This window comes from Lissotriton vulgaris, chromosome 7 (assembly GCF_964263255.1).
Source record: "Lissotriton vulgaris chromosome 7, aLisVul1.2, whole genome shotgun sequence".
Taxonomy (NCBI): domain Eukaryota; kingdom Metazoa; phylum Chordata; class Amphibia; order Caudata; family Salamandridae; genus Lissotriton; species Lissotriton vulgaris.
The window spans coordinates 551540351-551556683 of NC_141695.1; the positions used below are offsets into that span (position 1 = coordinate 551540351).

Consider the following 16333-nt stretch of genomic DNA (forward strand, 5'->3'; position numbering starts at 1 on the left):
CTGAATGCTTGGTATGGTTCGGAAATTGTTAGTTTTGAAAACTTTATGCGGAACATTATCCTGGATGTAAAAAAGGCTAGTTGTCCCCCGAAGCGGGTGCCTTGTGCACACTGAACAAAGAAATAAATAAATTAGTCCGAGCCCAATTTTTAAGTAGATCTGGGGAACGGGAAAAAGAAATATCGAGGTTAAAAAGAAAGAGAGTTAGATTAAAAGCGAAACTAAAAAAGGAGAAGGAAGACTTAGTATGGATTAACCTAAGGGAAGCAGTAGCGCATGGTAAGATCCGTGAATTTTGGTCCATAATCGGGAAGGGATGTGGCAATAGATTAACCCCTTGTCCAATTCCTATTGCCGAAGATGTTTGGTCTGCCTACATTTGGGAGCTTTATGGAGGGAATGGTACTATAGTGGATATTAGTCTCCCTGATTTAACTTCTGAAGGAGAAATTAAGTATCCATCGGAGGAAACAATAGTAGCGGCCATAAAGAATATGCGCTCGTCTGGTGCAATGGGCCCTGACGAACTCCCCATGACGGTCCTGAAGCAGGAGCCCCTCCTTTGGAGTAAAATTCTTTATCCACTGTTTAAATCCTGTTTTGATTCGAAAAAGGTACCAGCATCTTGGAGGGGTAGTATATTGGTCCCCATCTTTAAGAAGGGAGCTAGGGATATCCCTAGTAACTATCGTCTGATTGCTCTTCTCGACTCAGTCGGTAAGATTTTTGCGAAATGTCTTTTAAATCAACTTTCCGACTGGGTTGATGAGAATAATATTTTGCCACTCGAACAAACGGGATTTCGTAGGGAGCATGGCACTCTAGATAATTTAACCACCCTTCACGTGATATCGGACAAGTATACGCAAGTGAGAGGGGGGTTTGTTTATGCAGCCTTCATTGATTTCTCCACAGCGTTCGATAAAGTGGATCGTAGAACGCTGTGGAGAAAATTAACATCCCTTGGAGTACCCCCGTACCTGCTAGATCTTGTTCGTACATTACATACGGAAACCTGGTGTAGGGTGCTGCAGGGGGGTTAAAGGGGTCTCTCCGATCGCATTCCCTCTCTAAACGGCCTAAAACAGGGCTGTCTTTTGGCGCCTCTTTTGTTCTCCCTATATACGCAGGATTTACCTGCAGCTGTGTCTGTCTGTGAGGGTATCGCTCCAGTGATAGGGGGGGCCTCTATCTCCTGTCTGATGTATGCCGACGATATTCTTATTTTAGATTTAACACCTAAAGGTTTGGCAAATAGGTTGCAAGCACTCCACGCTTTTGCAGTTTCCCACTCTATGAAGATTAACATATCTAAAAGTAAAATCATGTGCATAGGGGGGAAAAAGAAGTGCAGCTCGGAAAATTTTGGGTGGGATATTGGCGGCCAAAAGCTGGAGGTAGTCAAAACCTACACCTTTTTGGGAAAAATCATCGCGGCTAATCTGAGCGAGAGGCCCCATATTGAACATTGCTATCGAAAAGCCCTCGCACATGGTAAAGGCTTAAATACACTATACTCAGCGACCGGTAAAAGACATTTTGCCTGTATGCTTGAGGTATATAGGGCTAAGATCCCCGCTACCCTTCTTTATGGTATCGAAATTGTAGAGTTAAAACTCTGGGATTTCTGCCATAAAATTGAAGGGAAACTTTTAAGATCCTTGTCCTCCCTAAACACTAATTGCTCTTTGGCTGCTTGCAGACTCGAGTTTGGGCTAAGGAGCAGTTGGGTGCAGGGATTATGTGCCCTGGTACGATGGGTGGCCTCTCTTGCCAGAGCAGAACCGGGGACGATGAGAGCCCTACTCAAAAGTGAATTATTAGGCAACTTTAAAGAGTTTTCACAACTTGTAAAGAATTTTAGAAGAGCTGTGACTCTTCTGAAGTTAGATGAAAGTGTTTTGTTCCTGCATTCTCAATCGCAACTAAAAACCCTGTTAAAACAGGCATCGTGGGAACTATGCTTTCTAACAGATAAGAATATAATACAAGGTAAAGGGGGTTGTGATCTTCTCCTTAACTCATATGTTGCCAAGAAAGCCCAACCCTATGTTTTATGGAATATACCCCATGGCATTAGAAGACTATGGTTCCTCCTTCGCTATGATCTATTGCCTTTAAATGTACTCCTATCCAAATGGTATGGATCATCTAAAATGTGTAACTTTTGTAATTTGAGTACACAGGATCGCATGCATGTTCTGCTGATTTGCCCTGCACTCCGCACTTTGCGCCTTAAATGGCTAAAACCAATTTGCCTCCGTTTAGGTATTTCTAATGTAAATATCTTTGTACAATCCTTATATTGGCCTCCAAATGAAATGTTCTGCTTCTACATTTTTAATTTTTTTAAAGGATTTTTAGCTATTTATTAATACGTCACTTGATTGATTTGTGCCAGCTTTTTGTTGTACTCCCGTTAATGGACGACTCATGGATTTGAATAACATATGTATATGGAACATTATGATTGTATTTGTATTTGTTTTGAATCTGTTGTATGTCCTTTTATGTGGCCCTCGTTGAGAGCCAAAACATAATAAACTTTGAACTTAATACAATTCAAGGCATGTGGAGCCTGCAGCAAAAGTAGCTTCACATAAAACATCTAGAGATGCTAGCGATTTTTCTAGAGCTCAAAACGTTTCAAGTACATTTAATAAGCAAAGCTGTCCTGATCCGTACAGACAACAGGACATCAATGTACTACATACAAAAACAGGGGGGGGGGCAATCTCCTGCTGTCACAACTAGCCCAAACCATCTGGAGATGGGCTATACGTCACAAAATATATCTCCTGGCAGGACACCGTCCAGGAGAAAATAATTGGATTGTAGATCTGCTCAGTCGTCTAAGAAAGCAGATTCACAAATGGGAACTTCACCCTCAAGTTCTCGTCCCATTCTTCCAAATGTGGGGCTCTCCAGACATAGATCTGCTCGCCACAAACCTAAACTCAAAATACACAAGTTTCGCATCCACGCTTCCACACCCATTGTCCAAAGGCAAAGGACTATGGATGATTTGTCAGGGATATTTGCTTACTCTTCTCCACCTCTCCCACTCATTCCATGAGTGGTTCGGAAGCTCAGACAGGTGTCCCTGACACTAATACCAATTTGCTCCCACATGGGCTCGGCAACCCTGGCTCAACACTGTTGGAGCTCTCAGTAGTTCCTCACCAAAAATTACATCCTACTCCCAATCTTCTCACTCAGAGCCATGGAGAGATAAGTCATCCAGATCCCAGTCATCTCAATCTTGCGATCTGGCACCTGAAATCTTAGGCTACCTTGATCTCCTGCCAGACTGCATGAACATCATCAAAAAGGCTAGACGTCTAACCACAAGGGCATGCTATGCAGCAACGTGGAAACTATTTGTGATATACTGCAATAACAATCAAATCGATGTGCTTCAGTTCAAAACATCAGTTGCTATTTTTTTTACATCTGCAGCGTTCCAATTTAGCATATTCTTCCATACCCTTACATCTTGCTGCAGTAGCTGCATACGTACAGAACAGTCCTCTGTCTCTTTAGAGTGCCTGTCATTAACGCATTTATGGAGGGACTTAAAAGAATCATTCCTCCAAGACTTCCACCTGCTCCAGTGTGGAATCTCAACATTGTCCTTACCAGACTGATGGGTCCACCCTTTGAGCCATTGCATAGATGTGAACTGCAATTTCTCCCTTGGAAGGTAGCTTTCCTCATAGCTATCACATCACTGAGTAGAGTGGGTGAGCTTCTGGCACTAACCATATAAAAAACATTTTTACAAGTACACCAAAACAAAGTTGTTCTTCGGACCAACCCTAAATTCCTGCCAAAGGTCATTTCTGGCTTTCATATCAACCAATCTGTTGAGTTGCCTGTGTTCTTCCCTCAACCAGATTCTGTGGCAGAACGTACTTTACACACTTTAGATGTGAAAAGAGCACTACTTTACTATGTAGAAAGGACAAAACCTTTCAAAAAGACAAAACAACTGTTTGTTGCTTTTGTGCCACCACATAAAGATAATCCTATTTCAAAATTAGGCATTGCAATGTGGATAATCAAGTGCATTCAGACATGCTGTGAAAAGGCAAAATTAACACTGACAATTCCCCCTAGAGCACACTCCACATGCAAACTAGGGACATCTATGGCATTCTTAGGGAATATACCCATAGATGACATCTGCAAAGCTGCAACATGGTCTACATCTCACCCATTCACAAAACACTATTGTGTAGCTGTGTTAGCAAGACTGCAAGCTAGTGTGTGCAGTTTTACGTACACTATTTCAGATGACTGCATTGGCTACAGGTTAGCCACCACTTTGGGAGATAACTGCTGTATAGTCTATGATGTATAATAGAAACAGTGCGGAGGGATCAATCTACTTTATTTTTTTTTCAAGGCACAGTCAATTACCCTGTCGTTTACACATTTCTTACATCTAACTAAATATTGTTCTATAAAATACATGTCATAGGACGGTGCTAGATACAAAGAAAATCAAATACATATACATCGGACGTAGTATATACACAACATATATCGAGACAAAAAAAATCACATATAAATCACAATCACATATGTAGAACAATACATGTACACAATATATACAGCATTTACAAAAAAAACTAAATATATCTAGAATAGATGTGCACTCCTTATTCTGAGTAATACACTCTGAGGACGTCACCTATGCGCCTGAGGTATCAAACCTCTTATCCTTTTTATCTCTTGGCGCCCTAGATGCAGCGTTTGAAGAGCAAATGGGGAAAATTTGGGAGAGGGCTGTCCTATTGTTGAGGTAGACAACTGGAACTCAGGAAGAAGAGGGAAGACCAATTGTTAAACCATTTTTTCCAGGGGCGTGTAGCACCCTTTGGAAGCCACATTTCAGGTTTCAGATGGATAATTTACCTAACTGCAGATTGCTCACTGCCCTCTCCCCACTCCGTTCTGCAAAGTGGCTGCTTTACCATCTAAAAAGGTCCCAAGTTAGAAGTCCACTAATTGGATCAGACAATTTGTTCTAAGCTCTGTTTCTGAGGGCACGGAAGGAGAAGAGTGCAAGAAATTGGCATCAGCCCACAGGAGTTGAGTATATGTAGCACTACTGTGTCAATTCCAGGGTGATATAGAGTAACCACAGAGCCATATGGCTCCTCCTGTTGGTATGTGGGGGTATTACTGGAAGAATTCGGGGGGGAAGACAGTGGCAGTGTCCATACTCCGCTTGCTGGCTACTGGATGAGCTGGTAAAACTATAGCATAACTGGAAGAGCGTTGCTGAAATAATAGCGCTTTTAATCATCTTATTTTTTAAAAGTCCTTGTGCACGATTTTAGCGAGCGTGCTGCTCCAAATTGTTTAATTCTGTTTTAATATTCATCCGGAGTGCTGGTCTCGATTCCTGTGCCTGCCCGCCTCGGTCCGACTCGGTAATTCATTACCGTTGTGCGGAGGGCGGACAGGTGAGGGCCAGGCACTTCCGGGAGCGGTCAGCGCTCTAGTGCTCAACTGGGGGCTATTTAGGCGGAGCCTCAGGTCAGCGCAGCTGCGGGGGAAGACAGTGGCAGTGTCCATACTCCGCTTGCTGGCTACTGGATGAGCTGGTAAAACTATAGCATAACTGGAAGAGCGTTGCTGAAATAATAGCGCTTTTAACCATCTTATTTTTTAAAAGTCCTTGTGCACGATTTTAGCGAGCGTGCTGCTCCAAATTGTTTAATTCTGTTTTAATATTCATCCGGAGTGCTGGTCTCGATTCCTGTGCCTGCCCGCCTCGGTCCGACTCGGTAATTCATTACCGTTGTGCGGAGGGCGGACAGGTGAGGGCCAGGCACTTCCGGGAGCGGTCAGCGCTCTAGTGCTCAACTGGGGGCTATTTAGGCGGAGCCTCAGGTCAGCGCAGCTGCGGGGGAAGACAGTGGCAGTGTCCATACTCCGCTTGCTGGCTACTGGATGAGCTGGTAAAACTATAGCATAACTGGAAGAGCGTTGCTGAAATAATAGCGCTTTTAACCATCTTATTTTTTAAAAGTCCTTGTGCACGATTTTAGCGAGCGTGCTGCTCCAAATTGTTTAATTCTGTTTTAATATTCATCCGGAGTGCTGGTCTCGATTCCTGTGCCTGCCCGCCTCGGTCCGACTCGGTAATTCATTACCGTTGTGCGGAGGGCGGACAGGTGAGGGCCAGGCACTTCCGGGAGCGGTCAGCGCTCTAGTGCTCAACTGGGGGCTATTTAGGCGGAGCCTCAGGTCAGCGCAGCTGCGGGGGAAGACAGTGGCAGTGTCCATACTCCGCTTGCTGGCTACTGGATGAGCTGGTAAAACTATAGCATAACTGGAAGAGCGTTGCTGAAATAATAGCGCTTTTAACCATCTTATTTTTTAAAAGTCCTTGTGCACGATTTTAGCGAGCGTGCTGCTCCAAATTGTTTAATTCTGTTTTAATATTCATCCGGAGTGCTGGTCTCGATTCCTGTGCCTGCCCGCCTCGGTCCGACTCGGTAATTCATTACCGTTGTGCGGAGGGCGGACAGGTGAGGGCCAGGCACTTCCGGGAGCGGTCAGCGCTCTAGTGCTCAACTGGGGGCTATTTAGCCATCGCCTCACAGGAAGCGCGCAGCGATTGCGCGCAGCCTCATTTCAGCCGAAGACCAGCCAAAGAGCTGCCCGTCTGCGCCCGTCCGCGACAGGACGAGGCGACGAGGCGTTCCTCTTACATCATGCCGCCTCTCGGCGCTTCCAAACATATCAGGTATGACTCTAGATTCCTGACCTCATTGAGGCAACTTTCTGCTCCGTGTTATGCAGAGGATAAGAGACCCTGTTTCGATGGCCCGTTCTCGTGTCACAAATGTCATTATACCTCAATGTATTTTAATAACTCTTACGAACCTTCTAAATCATTTAATGATCTACAATGCATCCTTATGAATGTTCGTTCGATGCCTAAACACCAAACTGAGATCTGGGACCTATTACATTCCCTGTCCCCAGATCTATGTTTCATTACTGAAACCTGGTTAAAACCCCATACGGTTTCTGCCATCACTTTGGGAGTACCTATGGGATACAAACTTCACCACTCTGATCGCCCGGATAAAACAGGCGGTGGCGTCGCTATAATTTATAAAGAGTTCATTAAATTAGACATTTTAGATAAACAATGTTGCAGAGATATGGAAACAATGGTTTTTAGAATCATCTTCCCCAACAGAAAGACCTTTAAAGGTGCACTGGTTTACCGACCACCTCTTCCATGCCCCAGTTTCTCCACATCTCTTGTAGAGATACTTGGCCCTTATATGCGGGCCAATGAAGATTTCCTTCTCCTCGGAGATTTTAATATCCACACTGACCAATGTGAATCCACAGGGACAAAAAATGTGTCGACTGATATGACAACCATCGGTCTTACACAAAAGAATCAGGATCCCACCCATGAAGGTGGTCATTGCATTGACCTGATATACACCAACTTCGACAATGTACTGTGTCACAAACCCACTCAAGTCCACTGGTCTGATCATTTTTTATTACAGTTTACTATTTTTAAAGTTAATAAAGGTTCCCAAAAAAACTCCCTTCCCTCCACTACACGTAGACAGTGGCACAAACTTACACTGGATGCGCTAGAAAAGGCATGGGAAAAACCCGAGATCAGAGACACCGACGAAGTAGAACAAAAGTTATTTGTGCTTCAGCAAACTCTGACGGCAGCCATTGATAAAATTGCCCCTTTGAAAACATTCAGACAGTTTCCTGTGGCTAAACAGGAAAAATGGTACACCGAGGCTCTAAGGAAAGAGATGCAAGAATGTAGAAGGATAGAGAAGAGATGGAGGAAATCACACTCTGAGGATAATAAAAAGGCACATCGTGCAGCCCAAGCCAACTATTATAAACATATCAAGGCTGCCCGTAAAAATAACATTGCTCAACAGCTTATGGAAGCTGATAATTCTCCCAGAGAACTGTACAGGATTCTTGAAACCTTTGTAAAACCCATGGCATGTATATGTCCAGATGACTTCTCACAAAGTCTATGTGAAGAAGTGTCTTCTTACTTTGAAAACAAAATAGAATCCATCTATGGAAAAATCTTAATATCTCAACCAAATGGAGATTCCCTAAATGCCTCCTCCCTCAATGAAAACACCAACCCTACCTTAACTACATTCCCTCCTATTAACACTGAAGAGCTTGACACAATAATGACCCAAGTTAAATCTGGATCACCGGATGACCTTATTCCTGTTAAAACCTTAACCCCCCTTCGTACCCTGTTAGCCCCCTACATTCAGGATATTATCAACCAGTCTCTTAAAGAGGGAAAAGTACCAACTGAATGGAAAAGAGCAGTGGTGAACCCTATCCGCAAGAACGCGGCTCTCCCATGGACGGAGCTTTCCAACCTCCGTCCTATCTCCCTTCTACCTTACTACAGCAAGATGGCCGAGAAACATGTTAATGCACACCTGTCCAATTACATCGAGGCAGCGGGCGGCCTAGACCACTCACAATCTGGTTTTAGGCCCAACCATAGCACCGAATCAGCCCTTCTGTCAGTGACAGATAACATCAGAACGTCACTTGACAGAGGGAGCTCAGTGATTCTGGTGCTATTGGATTTGTCCGCTGCCTTCGACACGGTGTCGCACAAAATTCTTCTCGGCCGTCTGAAGGGAGCTGGAGTAGAGGGGACCGCTCTTGCGTGGCTGGAAAGCTTTCTTGAAGACAGACAGCAAGGTGTCAAATTAGGCTCCCATAAATCTGTCTGCAGGAAGCTTACCAAGGGGGTGCCACAGGGCTCATGTTTGAGCCCCACATTATTTAACGTATATGTGGCCCCCTTGGCAGAGATTATTAGATCTCACGGGTTCTCACCAATCTCTTATGCTGACGATACTCAGCTGCTTTTCCCCTTTCAAACTATTACACCTGCAGTCATGCATTCTTTCCAAGACGGTATGAGAGCGGTGGCAGGTTGGATGGCCCAGAACTTCCTCCAATGCAACGTGACCAAAACAGAGGTCATGCTGTTTGGAGGTGCCACCCTGCTCTGGTCCCCGGAATGGTGGCCACCTGAGCTTGGACCTGTCCCAGCGCCCAAACAAACCATCAAAAACCTGGGGGTACGCCTAGACCAAACTCTGATTATGAAAGATCACGTCAGCCAGGTTACGGGAACATGTTTCCGTACAATTGGTCTTTTACGGCGTATCTTCCCTTTCCTACCAAACACCTATAGGAAGACGCTGGTTCAGGCACTAGTCCTTGGACGGGTGGACTATTGCAATAGCCTACTCATTTCCGCCAACCAGGAACAACTGCGCAGACTGCAGGTGGTACAGAACACCGCGGCAAGACTTATCCTGAATGCCCCCCCCCCGCACCCCTTCCCGTCCCCTCCTCTCCCACCTTCACTGGCTCCCAGTGCAACAGCGGGTAAATTTTAAACTCTGCTGCATCATGCATAAATGTATCTATGGGTCCGGTCCCAAATATCTGAAAGATATCTTCCTTCCTTACTCTCCTGGACGCACTCTACGCTCCAGCAACACTATGCTGCTATATGTACCCAAAGTAAACAGAGCGAGACAGGGTGGCCGTGCTCCCTCCCTTAAAGGCCCATTGCTGTGGAATTCCCTCCCTCCCCAGCTAAGACAAACTTCTAACCTTCTCAATTTTAGGAAGAAATTGAAAACTTACCTATTCACACAGGGTTAATTTAGCCTTCCCTTTGCCCCTCCTTATCTTTAGTTCTGTCTATCTCACTCAGAAGCCACGCGCGGAGATACCCCTTCGGGGCTGATTCACGCGCGCTACAAGACTATAAATAAATAAATAAATAAATTCTCTAGTTCCAGTCTGGCGCCTGTAGATATCATAAAGGTGAGGAATCTGCAGTTAGAGTATGCACCAGAAAGAGCTTTACCAAAGGTAAGTAATTTGTTCATCAGTAACTCCCAGATTCTGCTGTAGTATGATAGTACTTACTCTATGAAATGCACATAGTAACACTAGGCTTAATACTTTGCTACTGGATTATGGATCTGTGGGCTTTGATTATTTATGATTTACTTAGGTTTTGTTTGAGCATTGGTTATGGTGGATTTTTTTAAACTATTTCATATGATTGACTTTTTATTTGGCGTTCCCTTTGTGAGAAGGAGCTAGAATTATTGTAGTATCCTTGTATATATTCACACATTGCATGTTTACTAGTCTGTGTGTTTTTTCTGTTATGTGATTATGAATTCTGAATTGAAATACCATCTTTTCTTTTCCAACCTTAAAGCTTATAGAGGAGAAGAACATTCTGGCTGAACAGCTGCAGGCAGAAACAGAGCTGTTTGCAGAAGCAGAAGAGATGAGAGCCCGCCTTGCAGCCAAAAAGCAAGAACTGGAGGAGATACTGCATGACCTAGAGTCCCGGGTTGAAGAGGAGGAAGAACGGAACCAAGGGCTGCAAAATGAAAAGAAAAAGATGCAGACCCATATTCAGGTTTGTTTTTTATTTGGGTTGATCTTTACACTTGCTAAACTATGTAAATACCAATCATGCAGGTGCTTTCTTGGAATTGTGAGATGACAAATGGTAGCATCTAAGTATAGCATTTGGTATTTTTGCAAGAATATCTGCCTGACTGCAGAAAAATTCATCTTAAGTGAAGCCTGTGTCTTGTGAGTTTAATTGAACATAGTTAAGATTCGCAAGTCACACACTTGAAACCAGAACTAGACTTTGAAGAAACATAATTTGTAATATTCCAAACCTAACACTAAATGGCAGTAGAGTGACGCTATAAATATACAGCCATTAGCAATTTGTTACTGCTCAGAGTTTACCATTTACTCTCACTCCTGGCTCTCCAACTATCTATCTGGTACAGTTTTTAATTTGTAAAAAAGGAAGTGCCAGGGCCCTTTTCGCTATGCCACTAAAGTCTGCACCGCCTGTTGCTGCTGTCAGTGACAGTACCAACACAACTACTAACCGTGGCATCCCTACAAGTGTTACAATTCAAACTATTCAAGTCCACCCAAAGCTATAATGGTGTGAGCTACAGGTGTTACCTTTTTTAATGTGTGACAGTGACAGCTTAACACCTTGCGTGCTGCCCCGATTTCCCCCCGGTGCTGGACATTCCACAATTGGGTGTGGTCGTGACGGAACCATTGTTTTCACACATGGTTTGCACCATCCCACGCAGCCTGCAAATGCAATGGCAGCCTATATACTGTTTGTATGGGGGTCCCTTATGGTGGCATAATACATGCTTCAGCCCTTAGTGACCCTCTTTAGTACCCATACTTAAGTACTAGGGGTACCATTTACTGGGTACTTACTGTGGTGCTAAAGTGTGTGGTGATTGTAGTACAATTAGACCATTTTAGCTTGTTTTTAGGGAAAGAGTACTGGCCCTGGGGACTGGTTAGCAGGGATCCAGTGCCCATCATTTGTAAAACATCAGTACTAGTGGGAAAAAGTGGGGGTGGCCATGACAAAAATGGTCACTGCCTACACAGATGGCACATGCTAGCTCTGCAGTAGGCCCTGAAGTGCCAGTGGGCACGGCACCAGGGCAATCTGCCAGATTTATCCAGGTTTCAGAGGAGATTGCACAATACCTGTAGTGGTGATTGCGGGGCCATGATTTGATCAGTAGCAGGCCCCCTTCTTTACCCCTCCCAGATTTGACAGTGGTTATGGATGCATCACTTCTAGGATAGGGAAGCTGGTTGGGAGATATGGAGATGAGATATTTCCGATCTACAGTGAAAGCTCCATTCCACATCAGTTTGTTTGAGTTGAGGTTGGTTCGCTGGGTGCTGAAGGCCTTCCTGCCTACCATCAGATGAAGACTGGTGCAGCTACTGATAGATAACACCAAAGCCATATAGTACTGCAACAAGCAGAGTGATGTGGGATCTTGACTCCTTTGTAAAGAGACTCAGTGCTGCTGGAAGGAGCAGGACCGCCAGGGAGTTTTTCTGGTGATAAACCAACTCGTGGGATCTTTAAACGCCAGTGCAGCTGAACTCTAACGCTGCTGCTTAGCGCACCACAAATGGCAAATGGTGCAAGGTATCTTCCATCAATAGGGGAAGCCCTGGCTCAATCTTTTTACCAATGCTAAGAACTCTGTGTCAGGACTTTTGGGAATTGGAGCTCATACAACATAATTCCCCGGTACGTTGGTGTTAAAGACTTCCTTTCTGTCAAGAGTGGTCACTCCATTTCATGTCTGGCAAGCTATCACCCTTCGGCATTCTTTGCTCCCCCTCATCCTTCTAAGGAAAAAAGAGGATCCATCGTTTGATCTCTAATAGAGCACTAAGCTTTTATACAGGTTGTACCAAGGAATATCAGGTGGGAGGTTTGTGGTGTTCCCAGGGACAAATAAGAGCAGGGCAGTGCACCATTGGATCATAGCCGATGGATTGCTCTCTGCATTAAGAGTTTCTAAGCATTGCTGAAAAGCAGCCTCTAGAAGGTTTGCTGGCTCCTTCTACCAGAGCCAAAACTACTACCACTGGATAGGGTATGCCTGTCATGGATATTTATCAAGCGGCTGTGTGGGCTTCACTTTCATGAAACAATACTGCCTCAGTAGCCAACTCGTCAAAAGGGGTATTTTACCCATCTGTTCTGCAGGACTTTTTGGTCTGAACCAGTTCGGACCCACAACCTTGGGATCTTCTTTTAAAGTATACATTCACAAGATGAGGAGTCTGCCATTAGAAGTATCCATCAGAAGAACAAGTTACTTACCTTCACACTTACCTTCCCACTTCCCCTCTCTGTGAACATGTTTTTTTTCTATCTAGAATTATCCCAATTTAGAGACCTACACACTAGTCATGCCAATCTGCCAATAGGCTGTGCTTCTCAGGATCTTCTAGGAAAGCATGTAGACGTTAGCGTGCATGGTTGGCTCTCATATGCACCTCAGCTCGTCATGTCCTGAGCTGCATGACCCCACCTGCCAGCGCAAAGGAGTACTGGTTTTATTTTTCCGGATCTAGTCAGACGCTTGGGTTATAGTCACAGGATTGAGGAATCTGCAGCTGGAATAATCACCAGAAAAAGGAGCAAGAAGGTGTAAGGCAGTTGTACCAACCTGTTTATTTGTTCAGGGGTAGTGATGTGTTTTGGCCACAAATCTATACCAAGTTGAGTATGTGATTTCTGAAGGATTGTATTTCCAAGCCTGAGGTATGTGTAGTAGATAATTGACTCTAGTGTCTTCTTGGAGCCCACAGTTCCTTTAAATCAGACTAGCAGTGGGGTGTTGGGTTGGTGTAGTGTGTTGTTGTCTTTGAGAAGTAAATAGTTTGGGAAGTGATTTCGGGGTCTCAACAGTATCCATTTCCACAAATCTGGCCTGTACTATACGTCAAAAAAGGAACCATAATTTAAGAAGGCCTGCATTAATCTTGTTAAAAGCATACAAAAAGTTGTATTTTGTAGCCACATAAAACTTCTAGGGCCCGATGTAGGTAGGCATTTACCGGTCGGTTACGGCCGGAATTCGGTAATTCCGGCCATTACCGACCGGAAAATGAGAATTGAGATGTAAGTGATGAAAAACGTACAGAATCGGAAAATACCATTCGGTAAAACACCGAATCGGTATTAAACGAATCGGATTTTACCGAATTCATGTTTACCGAATCGGAAAATAGGAATCGGTAAATATCCGAATCGGAAAATACCGAATACATATGTTCGAGGCATGTGGGCTGCTGAATTCATATCTGTGCATAGATCGCCGCCTAGTGTTGGGTCCGGATGATTGCACATTGTTGTCCTGGAAGAGTCTTCGAAGTATCACGAGATAGGTGGCTCCTCTCCTGGACTACAGTGCGCATGGGCATCGACTCCATCCCCAGATTGTTTTTTTCCGCCATTGGGTTCGGATGTGTTCGGTTCCCTCTGTCGGAATCGATAGTTGTTAACTTTACTTTTATTGAGACCAAAAGGTCTTTAGGACTTGCGTCGGTATTGTCTCTCGTTCGGGTTCGTAACTTCCTCGGCTCCGAACCGACATTGTTCTTCCGCGTGCTTTCGGCGCGGAAAGGCCTACTCGACGCTCCAACCTCTTCCATCATGGAACGAAGTCCATTTAAACGATGCCCGGTGTGTGCCTCGAAGTACCCGCATATCGATGTACACCCGGTGTGCAACAAGTGCTTGTCGCCGGACCACGACGAGGCCAAATGTATGGCCTGTTCCAGGTTCCGGTCCAAAAAGACACTCAAGCTCTGCCGAGCTGCGCGCCTGGAGGCCCAGCAATCTGCACCACCTCCTACGGACATCTTTGAAGCTGGGGATGTCGGGGACGACGATATCCAGGAGATCACGAAATCTAAACCCGAGTCGGAGGTCGAGGAAGACTACGACGCAGAGACCAAGGATTTCGATGAAGTCGTCGAGGAGGTAGGGGACGACGACGGGGCCCTTGCCACCGTGGAGGATAGCTCGGACGAGGAGCATCCTCAGACTGACTCCGGGGCCATCCAACATCATGAGGCCCAGGTCGAGGGATCGCCTTCGGGCCTTACCCGAGACCTTGATGTACGTCCCACGGCTCCGCCTTCCGGCCCGGCCACGGACATTGATACCGCATCACTCCCGGTACATCCAAAACCGAAAGTGAAACCCACGGTCTCGTCGCCAGAGATATCGAAACCGAAAGTGCGGATCGCGCTGGTCGGGTCGAAGACTTCGGAGGCCTCGGCGCCGAAGAAATCGAAGATGGCCGTCGAGCCAAAGAGCCACGCCAAAATGGCCGACCCGAAGGCTACTGCATCAAAGCCAAAGGTTAAGGGGACCGACGCAGCTGCATCGGCGCCGAAGACGGTCGACGCCAGCAAGGGTCGACTCGATCACAAAAAGCAGGTCGACGACCATAAGAAGTCCACTCTCGATCCGAAGAAGCGGCAGGACGACCCCAAGTCCCTCTTTACCTCGCTTCCACTCGACAAAACCAAGGGGGCAACGCCAAGTGCGTCGACTCCGAAGGGCGCATCGTCGGTCGCCACCCCGAAACCAGCTGCAAAAGACTCTCTCGAGCCGGTGCGTCCCTCCGCCTCGTTCACTAAGAAGGTTACGGAGTCCCTACAACGAATTAGGGAGGGGGCCGCAGCAGTCGAGCCGAAGGACCCTGTGCCGCCCAAGCCTCTGGAGAAACCGGCGAAGGCGCCGACGCCGATACTTTTCACCTTGCCGCCTAAGACGGCGCCGATCGCTTTCGCAGCTAAACCGGAGGCCGGAGTGCCCGTGAAGGTGTCTTCGACGCGGAAGCCGTCGTTGGTGGTCCCGGGCCCACGGCAACGACAATTGACAGAAGAGGAGCGTCAGGAGGTTTTCATCGACGCCGACACGGGCAGGCTCTCCCTCCTAAAGAGAAAGATCACCCCTGACCCACAATTGGAGTCGTACAAGATTCCACTCAAAAGAAAGATGGACTCTGCTGGTGCCTCTGCCTTGATGGAGCCCATTTCACCACAGGCTCACGAACTCTCACCCACTCATTCCAATGTAGAGGCAGGTGACGGCGACGACGGGGATAAGTATAGCTATCCCGTCTACACAGACCCAGAGGATGTGACTGAACCATGGTCTGCAGGTGGCGATCCTGGGGACCCGCATTCAGGACAGGAGCCTCAGCTTTTCTCAGCCAAGACTTCCCCCACAGAGGACTCTGCGGCTTTCAATGCCCTCATCGAGAGGGCAGCAGCCAATCACGACGTCGAGCTCCATGCTGACCCAGTGGACGTCGACTTTCTCTTTGACACCTTTTCGGTCTCTGAAAAGACTGTAAAGACTCTGCCAATGCTGAAGGGGGTGTTGAAGCACGCGGCTGAGGTGTTCAAAGAGCCCACCCGGGCGAGGGTCATCAACCCAAGAATCGACAAGAAGTACAAGGCAGCGCCCACTGATCCTACTTATATTAAGGGACAGTTGCCTCTGGAATCCCTGGTTGTCTCCAATGCACGCAAACGGGCCAACTCACAGACTACGGGTGATGCTCCTCCCCCAGACAAGGAATCAAAAGTCTTTGAGGCTTCAGGGAAGAGGTTGGCGGCTCAGGCAGCCAACATATAGCGCATATCCAACACACAGGCGCTACTAGCGCGTTATGACAGGGCACACTATGATACTCTAGAGACCCTTTTACAGCACTTACCCGATCAATATAAAGAAGCGGCAGAGATGTTGATACAAGAGGGGAAGCTTATATCCAATGCTTCCATTAAGTGCGCTCTGGACGTGGCTGACACCGCCGCGCGCGCAATTAACACTAGCGTTATG

General features: G+C 46.2%; 1 protein-coding gene across 7 annotated transcripts in view; it reads left to right on the forward strand.

Moving 5' to 3' along the window:
- Nucleotides 1–16333, forward strand: part of MYH10 (myosin heavy chain 10) — a 1221191-nt gene that overhangs the window by 727599 nt on the left and 477259 nt on the right. For all 7 annotated transcript variants that reach the window (XM_086930637.1, XM_086930640.1, XM_086930641.1 and 4 more), the window contains one exon: nt 10310–10516. In XM_086930637.1, coding sequence (XP_086786763.1) covers nt 10310–10516 — 207 coding nt within the window. The remainder of the gene's footprint in view (nt 1–10309; nt 10517–16333) is intronic.